At 32.3% G+C, this 11905-nt stretch overlaps 1 protein-coding gene across 1 annotated transcript in view; it reads right to left on the minus strand.

The window, feature by feature from the left end:
• LOC102755735 (gephyrin) overlaps nucleotides 1-11905 on the minus strand; it is a gene marked incomplete at its 3' end in the record, with an annotated part of 348549 nt that overhangs the window by 117477 nt on the left and 219167 nt on the right. The window contains exon 10 of the mRNA XM_006760102.1: nucleotides 7301-7435. Coding sequence (XP_006760165.1) covers nucleotides 7301-7435 — 135 coding nt within the window. The remainder of the gene's footprint in view (nucleotides 1-7300; nucleotides 7436-11905) is intronic.

Consider the following 11905-nt stretch of genomic DNA (forward strand, 5'->3'; position numbering starts at 1 on the left):
TCGGCCTGCAGACTGAAGGGTCCCGGGTTCAATTCTGGTCAAAGGCACATGCCTGGGTTGTGGGCTCGATCTCCAGTAGGGGGTATGCAGGAAGCAGCTGATCAATGATTCTCTCTCATTATTGATGTTTTAATCTCTCTCTCCCTCTCCTTCCCTCTCTGAAATAAATAAACAAACAAATAAAATAAATAAATTAAAAAGAGAAAACTGTGAAACATTTAACTTCCAGATCATTATATCATTGTTTTAAAAACTGAAATAATAACTGAAATATCCATAATAGGGGCTGCTGAAAAAACGATGCTACCTCCACAAATTAGAATAGCAAACAATAATAATGTTGTACAAGATTATTTTAAAACATGTAATGATGTTTATATTACTAAATGAATGAGCTAGGATAAATTTTTTTTAATCTTTACTGTTTAGGATAAAATATTATAGTTTAATAATAATAGCTAACATTTAGGGAGCATTACTTGTATTTCAAACTTTGTGATAAGTGATTAATATGAATTTTAAAGTTTAAACCTTATAATAACCCTATGAGGGAAATGCTATTATTATTTTTCATTTTACAGATGAGATAATTATGGTTACAGAGGTAAAGTAACTTTCTAAAGGCCATATACCTACTAGTGATTCCAGAACCTAAGCTCTTATTCACTGCCTTACCATCATGATCCATTTATATAAATATTTGAATGCAAATAAAAAAATAACAGAATGATATACAACAAAATTTTAGCAGTCATTAATTAAGTGTAGAGGAACTCTTTTCTCCCCTTATGTATATTTTCTAAAATGAGAAGGTATATTACTTGTTTTTAAAGAATAAAAAAAGAACCTAGCCACTTATAGACTGCCTAAGCCAGCGGTTCTCAACCTGTGGGTCGCGACCCCTTTGGGGGTTGAACGACCCTTTCACAGGGGTCGCCTGAAAAATCCTGCTTATCAGATATTTACATTACGATTCATAACAGTAGCAAAATTACAGTTATAAAGTAGCAACAAAAATAATTTTCTGGTTGGGGGTCACCACAACATGAGGAACTGTATTAAAGGGTCGCAGCATTAGGAAGGTTGAGAACCACTGGTAAGCAATAAAACTTAACTCTACAGCTAATAATTTCTGGTTAGCTATATCTCCTTAGGATAACAATTAAATGTCATTTGCAAGTTCAGATTTCAGAGTAGAAATTGTACATTTCACAGTTAAATTATGCTTAGCTTCAATGATGAATATAATTCTGTGAACATTAAATAATTAGAAAAGGATGGGAGGAATTTCATTTTCAATTACCACTATATATAAAGACAGAGGGGACACTAAATGAGATGAACAAAGAAACAAAAATCAATGTAAAATCCTGTACATTTAGCAGAATGCCATAGAACAACCATTTAAAATTATTTGTTGCCCAGCTGGTGTGGCTCAGTTGGTTGGAGCATGGTCCCATATACCAAAAGGCAGCGGGTTGGATTCCCAGTCAGGGCACATACCCAGATTACGGTTTCAATCCCCAGTTGGGGTGTGTATGATCAGCAACCGATCTATGTTTCCCTTTCTTGCTCTCCTTTCATCTTTCTAAAATCAATAAAAATAAGAAAATAAAATGATTTGTAAACTCAAAATTAAAAGCTAAAACATATTACTATTGTTTACCTTCAATTTTATCAAAATATGAAATACTTTACCATACTGGGTAGTGCCTTTCTCATTAGAAAAATACCGAAGAGAACCATCTTTTATTTGAAGTCTCAATAATCTGTTTTGCTATCACACCAGAATAATTAGCAAAACAAACATGTTGTTATAAAGGAGGAGAAACTAAACAATAATGAACAAGATTAGAAATCAGTTATTCAAACATCTATAGGAGCCCGCCATTGAATGCATATGAGTAAAATAGCCTGGAGGATATAAAGAATGACAGCTGTGATATACATAGGGCGCTGGACAAGTAATGTTGATCTTATCTTTTTAGGAAAAGCTGAAAAATTTTATGTTTATTTAAAAGCTCATCAATTTTACCGAATCCGGTTTGGCTCAGTGGATAGAGCGTCGGCCTGCGGACTGAAAGGTCCCAGGTTCGATTCCGGTCAAGGGCATGTACCTGGGTTGCGGGCACATCCCCAATAGGAGATGTGTAGGAGGCAGCTGATCGATGTTTCTCTCTCATCGATGTTTCTAACTATCTCTCTCCCTTCCTCTCTGTAAAAATCAATAAAATATATTTAACAAAAAAAAACCTTTAAAAGCTCATCAATTTTAAATGTTCTAAATTGAGTTTTAAAGAGCCATGCTCAATTATATCTCTAATAAAATTATCTTTCCAAAACTAGGCTATTACTTAAAAGAGGCCTCTCTGTATCTATTAGTAGATAAGATATCCTGGGGAAACATTAGATGCCATCCAAGTGCAGAAATAGTATCTTTTTGGAAATAAGTCGAGTTAGCCAGACATTACAATTTCTGGTCTTGTATCTGCAAAAGACTTTGTGAAGCCTTTTCTCATTTTGACTTAGGGAGGAGAAATTCTATTCCCTGCTCTGGAATTAAATTGGGATTTCAGAGTGAGGGTGAACATTTATAATGCTTAAGCAGGGTACTATACTGGTAGTTATTTACGTACCAGGGGTGGGGAATGTCTGGCCTGTGGACTGTATAAGGCCTATGAAATCATTTGGCCTGGCCTTGCCAAGGCTTTAGGGGTGAATTAATTAAATGTTTGACCAAATATAGCAGGCTAATTTTTAAAGTGATAATTTTGTATGGCCTGTGAATGATGTTATAAATACCCAAATGGTCCTTGGCCAAAAAAAGGTCCCCACCCCTGAATAAGATCTCTATTCTGAGGAGAGCACTGTAACATTGTCTCACTGAAAAAATAACATTCAAAAGACATAATTTTGACCCATATATTTTCAAGAAACAAACCAGTTTGCTCGTTTGATTATACTGGTGGTTCTTTAAGTCCACAGTCCCATGAGGGTCCCCGAGGCCCTATCAGGAGTCCAAAGGCTGAATTATTTCAATAACAGCACTATGACATTTGCCTCTTTTCACCACTATGTTGGCATTTTCAATAATGATACAAAAGCAATGGTGGGTCGGCACCTTAGTGCAGATTGAGGTGGTGGATCCAAATAGTATGAATAGTCCTTGTATTATTCACTATCATGCACTAAGAGTTAATAGTTTCAAAAACAAAAGCTAGTTTCATTTAACATTGTTCTCAATGAAACAGTAAATACTAATTTAACTTAGTTTAAACTTGTCTCTTGAGTCTGGCAAAATGAGTAGTATGAATACAATACTGCTGTTCCATATCAAAGGATGATGATTGTCTCAAGGAAAAGCTCTTATGCAGTTGTTTGAGTTGCATGCTGAACTAGTCAGGTTTTGAACAGAATACCATTGTTACTTGAAGGAATGAAAGAATACTGACAAACTGTGATTATTCAGACTTAGATATTCGGCAGACATTTTCTCGAAATGAATGAAATGGGCCTGTCAATTTCAGAAAAACTGACAGAAATTGTTGTTTTGTCAAAGATAACTTTTAAACACAAAGCAGAACTGTGGAAAACATATAATACTATGAGTTTGAGAGCTTCCAATACTTCAAAGTCCTTTTTTATGAGCTTGGTGGTTATATTAATGAAAATGGCTTTTTAATATAAATAATGAAATCTGTCAACACTTAGAAGAACATATATTTTTCAAGTTACCAAGAAATGTGTTACAAAATCATACCTACGTTCATTTAAAGTTCAAGCCAGGGCAATGGATTATAATATATCAAAGTACTCAATGGTCCTGACAAAATTTTTGATTCCATCCTTCAACTAACTTTTAAAAGAAAATTGTAAATTTTTGGTGTAATTTCAAAGAATACCCATAATTATCTGAAAATACTATTAAAATCATCCTTCCTTTTCTAACTACATAACTGTGTGAGGCTGATTTGTTTCTTCATATTCTTCAACGAAAACAACATATCACAACAGACTGAGTACAGAAGATGTGAGAATCTGGCTGTCTTCTGTTAAACCAAACATTGAAATATATTTGAAAAAATGTAAAGCAATGCCATCCTTTTCAGTAGATATTTTTGCTTTGGAAAACATTATTTTTTTATAACAATGTTATTTATGTTGACATATAAAGGCTTATTATTCTTATTTTGAAGCAAATAAACATTTAAAATTTCTCAATTTTAATTTCTTGCACAGTATATATTACTAGGTATAACCACATAAACAAATGCTATTTGGTGTCCTTAATAATTTTTAAGTGTGTGAAGGGGTTCTGAGACCATTATGTCTGAGAACTGCTGAGTTTGAGAAATAATCTAGAGAATATTATTCTCAATATCTATCAGATGGGGCAATTAACTTTTTATAAAATAACTTAAATTTTTATGTTTAGAAAATGTACTTTTGATGTCATTAAGTCAGTGTTTCCCAACCTTTTTTGGCGTTTGTAGAACCCATATTTCTATATGTCATTTACAGCTGAATAGATTTTGCTATACCAATACTGATTTAATTTAAAACAAAAGCAAAGAAACTTAATGTTTAGTATAGTCTTATTGATTTTGTGTATGCTCTTATAAATAGTGAAAAATAATTTGCAGACCCCAGCTAGTACCATGACCTAGCAACAAAGATTTTCCAGAGACTTGGGAACCTCAGGTTTACAACCAATGAACTAGCCATATCATATAATTACCCTGGTGCTCACAAAGAAAAGTGGTAATAATACAAAATAGTTTGTAAAACTAACTTCACTAAAAAAAAATCTCAGAGGGAATATTATGCTGATATTGGATCAATAATGTCATTTTTATATGTAAAGGAAATCACATTGTTTTCTAGACAGACCTAATGATTGAAAACTGTGAGTTAAAAAATATTTATTATTTATCCAGAGTAATCTAAATTCTTATGTTCAAAGGATAAAGGAAACTTATAAAAAATTAATAATTATGCATTTTGTTTGAATATAAGATTAGACAGTGTATTCTTCATGTCCTTGGTAAAATGTTACTCCTTGGCGAGGTCTTCTCTGATCATTCTAAGTAAGGTTTCCCTCCTATTATTTTCTATCACTACAATTTTTTCATTTCTTCTTGCATGGATTTCAATTTATAATTATGAAGTTATTGTAAAATTATATTTGAATAATTTGTTTATCTACCTATTTATTTTATTATACCATTGACTAAACTGTCACTGATTCAAAAGCATATATAATTTAGATTCAATCAAGAAGTCTTATAATTTAAAATATCTAATAGAAAGATTAATTTGACTTTCTTCACTCCTTTAAGAAATCAATATTCAAACTAGTTTTTTTATTATACTAGTATTCTGATTCAGCCTTAACAATTTAATTTTAAAATTACACTAAAGCAATAATTTTATCTTTGAGATATACATTATGATGCTGGTAAAAATTATCGAAAAGAAACAGAATCTTATTCCTAGATAAAAGTATAGAAAAAATTCCTAGGTAAAAAGATATTCACATACACTGCTTTATATGAATTCATTGTCAGTTTGAGCATGTAAGTGTTAATTAAGAGAAAAATGTCAAGACAAGCCACTTGCTCTCCTAAAGCTTTGCAATAAGCACATTAACTTAATAAATATCAACATTTTTATTTTTAGGATTTCACCTTAGTAAACTTGGAAATACCAAGTGAATTTTAAAATTGGATTTAATAATCACTTTGTAATTAAAATGTAATTACAACGTTTTAAAAGGACTAAGAACTAGTATGTATAATTAAATTATGCTTAAAATATTTATGTTCACAGTATATATTGTTAAGGGGGAAAAATGCTGTATCTTGGATAGCTCTTTATTACCAAGATTTGGATCTTAATATGTGGTGAATTGCTAAACATTAATAGTGACCTTAATTTTCAGCTTTAATTATTTCCCAGATTTTATAAATGAATACAGCTTATACAATTAGAATTTAATGCAGTCAAACAATAAATTATTTTGATTTAAAATTTAAAAGACATGAATGAAATTCATCTATCCAATTTTAGTCTAGAGAACTCAATGTTTTCATTCAGTGAAGATGTAGTTGATTATCATCCAAATGGCATTAACATACATTTCATGTCTAGAATGTGCTTACAATTTTTCTTCACTGAAGATTTAGGACCTCAGTTTTTTTAAACTATAAAATTAATATGTTATTTTTGATACAAGTCTAAAAACAATAATATACAACATTAACACTATGAAGACTTTGCTAAGAAGGTTGTACCATGGAATGTAAAAGCAACTGCATTATATATCAAGAACTGCTTGAGATCACTTCTAGTTAAATCCAATTACAACACTGATGAATTCAGAGAAGTTGAGAAAGAAATTGAGAAAAACAGCTATGCAAGTTCTTAAATTTGATATAGAGAAAAAGTCACAATTTGAGAAATTACCTGCAGAGCCCTAGAATAAATTCAGTGTACAGACTGATATCTAACACCATATCCTATTAAGTAAGGAGACATTTTACTCTTAACCTTCTGATGCCAATATTGGATCCATTCCATAGAAAACGTGATAAAAAGCACAAATGATTATCTTAACCAGGGAAGGTAGATTCCAGGAGTAAGCAGTCATAGCCATAATTAAGTTTGCTATTTAATTTATCACATACATTGAAGATGTGAGGCAGTGAATAAATATCTAATACTTTTTCCCCCATACACAATTCAGTACTTGGGAAAATTATAAAAAATAAATATTAAGATACTTCTTCCCTCCCCCAAAGGTTGGCATTAAAACTTTCTTTCTAATCAATTTAGATGTGTTTCCAAATATTAGGCAGCAACATTCCAAGTTGGATATGTTTGAAAAAAATTTGGAATGATACTAGAGCAGGGAGCTACCCCAGACTGGACAGGTTAAAAAACAACACACCTTTTGGTAATATTATTTTATTTTGGCCAAAAATGCGTTGATCTGCATAAACATGTAACTCCACATCTATACTGATGAGTATGCTAAGAAAATAACAAGTCCACAGCAAAGTAATAGGAGCTACAGAAAGTGATACCTGATGTAGAAGTAGACATTTTGCATGAAATTTTTATTGTCCTTCTGTTGGCCTAGTATGACAATTTGTGAAACAGTAGGTGGTAACTATCTTATAGTCCATTAATTTTTCATTTTATTTATCATGCATGAATCCGACCTTGACAAGCAGAAGAAAATATTAGTTAGTTTTCCCAGATTCACATCATAGCCACAATACCAAGGGACTGTACTTACTTTTGGTGTTGGGCAGGAAGCAGTAGAAAGGCGAGATGTAGCCTGAGCACGAGGCGATTCTGAAGGAGTAGTGCTGAGGGAAGCTGTGTCTCGTGGGAGCACCTGAACGCCACGAGAAATTATCGAGTCTGGAATCTGAACAAGGGGAATATGCATGGTTTAATATTCTAAAAATACTAACAGCACGTAAAACCAATACCCACACCTAACTTGTTGTTGGATGGGGACATTCTTTTCTTCTCATATACTGTTAGTTATAAAAGTATCCAACGATTTGACGTAGAATAGAAACCTCCAGATTCAAAGTATTTCCCCTGGCCAAATAATATTTTATTAAACTTCTTTATGAGAGGTCTTAACCACAATTGCAGTGTGGTCAGGAGTAAAGTGTTTGGCATTCATATACTGACTCTGTAATTTAATAGTTATGTATTTCCCAGATATTTTCCATTTCCCTTTCAGATTCATTTTCCATCCTTCTTCACCCTCTCTACTTTAAACTGACTTGTATAGATAGAATCAACAAGATATCCTGGGCTTTCTGGTTTCCAGTTGGATTCAGCCAATGGGAGGCACTGTCAGGAAAGTAAAAGAGTGGAAGAACATAAAGTCTGGTATTTATTCCCCTGGCTTTTTCTCTACCAGGTCATTATAAGTTAGCTAGGATCAGAGCCATGTCAGATGACACTTGCTTATAGCTCTTTTCTGGATTGTAATAGCAGCTCCCTTCCTTTGCTCCATTAGGACTATCCACTATTACTAGTCCCAGGGCACTGCATTATGTCTGGTTGCTTCCCTTAAAACAGTGATGGCGAACCTATGATACGCGTGTTAGAAGTGACACGCAAACTCATTTTTTTTGGTTGATTTTTCTTTGTTAAATGGCATTTAAATATATAAAATAAATATCAAAATTATAAATCTTTGTTTTAGTATGGTTGCAAATATAAAAAAATTTCTATATGTGACACGGCACCAGAGTTAAGTTGGGGTTCAAAAGGTTCGCCGAGCTCAAAAGGTTCACCATCACTGCCCTAAAATCTGCCCAAACCTTTGAAAATACCATAGTCCTTTATTAAACTCTTCTCCATTTAAGTACGCTATGACTTCTGCAGGGATACTGATGACTATAGTTTTCCTTTTTTTAAAAAATTGAGAAGACATTAGTTTTATTCATACCAGAGGAATATAATTTTCTAATCATCATTTCTTTTATCTAAAAAATGAAGACAATGATAGCTTCTACCTCACTGGATTACTGATGAGGATTAAATAAGATAGTGTATTTAAATTATCTAGCACTTCCAAGTAGTAAACATTTAATAAATGTTGGCTATTATTATTATTATTATTAAATTATTCCTATCAACATGGTAAAGACTGATGTAATTGAGAATCACCATTCTAAAAATATACAAACATAAGGGCAAATAATGTTAATTATTTATTTTAAAAATCATTAATATTTATGTTGATTATAAAATTTATTATTTGGGGCTATGCATAATTTAGTTCATGTTCTGGGCTACTACTAATGGTATAGTTCTTCTATTCTCAAAGTGAAAATGTGATTACTTTCCAGTTTTGTGCACAAGATGGGAACAAGGTGATATTCAAAGAATATACCAAGAGAGATAAAGGGGAAAGAAACAGTCATTAGTGGTCTGAGAGAGAGCTATTTCATTATTTCATGAAGATAAATACTTGATTATAGGATATAAAGAAAAAAGATGAATGTAAGAAAAAGGAGGCAATGAATATGGATTACTCTGTTGATGAACATTTGTATTATTTTCATTTTGGAGACATTATGAACAATGCTACATTCTTGTTAATATATCGTAATTCCCACATGCATTAATTCTAGCACATGTACATATACTCGGGAACAGAAGTGCTGTTATAGGGTATAAATACCTTCTTTTACTAATTCCTAAATTGGTTAAGCCAATTTATGTATCTCACAAAAGAATGGTAACAATTGCTCTTATTCCACAATTTACCTCTACCTAGTAATGTCAGTATTATTAATTTCTGTCAAATCTGGTAGGTAGTATGGTGGTTTTACTTTTCCTTACCCTAATTATTAATGAGGGTAAATACCTTTTCATCTTTATTAGTCATGTAGATATTCTCTTTTGTAAAGTCCCTGTTCAAGTCTTTTGCCCGATTTTCCCTTATTGGGTTCTCTTTTATTGAATTGTTATACTTCTGTATCTATTCTGAATAACTAGTCTTTTATCAGTTTTATATTGTATAAATAAATATATAATCCTACTATGCAGATTATCTTCTTCCTTTATCATGTATTTTTATGAATATAATCTTTTTATTTTAATTTAGTTAAATCTATCAATATTTTCTTGTATAGTTAGTAGTTTTTGTGTCTTAGAAGGAATCCTTTCTAAGTGACAATAGTGGAAATGGCAGAGTAGGAATGCCAAAAGTTCATCCTTCCACTAAAGAGATGAATAAACTAGCAATAATGTCAGAATCAACTTTACCAGAAATCTAGAAACTAATAAAAAGTTTACTAGTATAGTAACTAGGAGAATGCTTAATCAATTTAAAAAACCCTACTGATCCTCCAATACACAGCTCAATGAATGGCCTTGAAGACACAGTCCACAATCCTGGTAAAGGTTTTTACAAATGAAGGAGAACAAAGCTTATTCTAAAAAATTGTGGTTGTTTGTTTTAACATGTCTGGTGGTTCACTGAAGGACACACTTGAAGGGCTGCCTTTATTTCCCCTGATTTGTAACATTCCCAGAGCTCAGGCAGCTAACTAGGGAAAGGGGGCGGGGCACAGTAGTTGTCAAAATCTACTAAAGGGGGTCAGCAGCATACTTGAATAAGAAGAAAAAGAATTAATGAACTTGAAGATAAATCAATTTAGAATGCCCAGTTTTAGAAGCAGAAAGAAAAAAGAAGAAAAGTAAACAGAACTCAAGAAATCTAAGGGACACCAATAACTGTACCAAGATATGCATAATGGGAGTTCCAGAGAAGAGGAAAGAGGCAGGGATAATATTTGAAGAAATAAGGCACCCAAACTTTCTAAATTGATAAAGACAAAAAGCTCAACAACCCTAAGTTGGATAAACTCAAAGATTTCTAAACGAAGACACATTATAATCAAACTTCCGAGAGAAAAAGACAAAGACAGAATCCTAAAAACAGCAAAAGAGAAGCACTCATACAAAAGATCCTCAATAAGAGTAACAGCTGATTTCTCAACAGAAACCATAGGGATCAGTAGGCAGTGAAATGACAAACTAAAAATGCCAAAAATTGTATATCTGGCAAAATACTTCAAAAATAAAGGTTAATTCAAGACATTCTTAGATAAACAAAAACTGAGAGAGTTCAATGCTAGTAGACCTGCCCTATAAATAATGCTAAAAGGAGGAAGTCCTTCAGGCTGAAGTGTAAGGACATTAGGTAGTAATTTGGAATTCATATAAAGAAATAAACAACACTGGTATTCTGCATAGGTAAATATAAAAGTCAGTATTGTAGAGTGTATATTTTGGTTTGTAAATACATATATATATATATATTTGTTGCTTACATAATTTAAAAAGACAATTTTAGCGCTAGCAGGTTTGGCTCCGTGGATAGAGCATCAGCCTATGGACTGAAGGGTCCCGGGTTCGAGTCTGGTCAAGGGCACATGTCCAAGTTGCAGGCTTGATTCCCATGCAAGAGGCAGCCAATCAATGATTCTCTCTCATTATTGATGTTTCTCTCTCTCTCTCCCCGCTTCCTTTCCAAAATTAAAAAAAATAAACAAACAAATAAAGAAAGAAAAAGACAATTCCAAGTAAAAAGTAACCAAGAGAGATGGAATGGCTATAATAATATCAGAAGAAATGGATATTAAGCTAAAAACTACTATAAGAAGTATTATATAATGATAAAAAAGTCAATTTATCAGAATATATGACAATTATAAACTTACATGTACTTAATCAGAGCCCCACAATATATGAAGCAAAAACTGACAGTATAAAAGAGAAAAAATAGTTTAACAATAGTAATGGGATATTCCAATGCTCAACTTTCAATAATGGTTAGAACAACTAGTTAAAAGGTCAAAAAGTAAAACAGATGACTTGAACAGTATAAATTAATTAGACCTAACAACCATGTAGAGAACAATCAGCCTGATAACAGTGGAATATGCATTTTTCTTAAGTGAATATGGAATATTTTCCAGGATAGATAAAATGTTAGGGCACAACATAATTTTCAGTAAAATATTAAAATCATAAAATGCATTTTCTCTGATTATAGAAATCAATACAGGAAGAAACTGGGAAATTTACAAATATGTGGTAATTAAACACATTCTTAAACCAATGAGTCATGGAAGAAATCATAAGGAAAATTAGAAAATATTTTGATATGAATAAAAATCTACACTAATAAAAGAGAAAAATGGTAATTGGCGTACGACACTACCCTTTTCATTGGCTAATCAGGGCTATATGCAAATTAACTGCCAACTAAGATTGGCAGTTAACTGCCAACAAGATGGCGATTAATTTGCATATGTAGGCACAATGCAGGGAGGCGAAAGGGAAAGCAGGAAGAAGCCCC

This window comes from Myotis davidii, unplaced genomic scaffold (genome assembly GCF_000327345.1).
Source record: "Myotis davidii unplaced genomic scaffold, ASM32734v1 scaffold337, whole genome shotgun sequence".
In the NCBI taxonomy this organism is placed as follows: Eukaryota; Metazoa; Chordata; class Mammalia; order Chiroptera; family Vespertilionidae; genus Myotis; species Myotis davidii.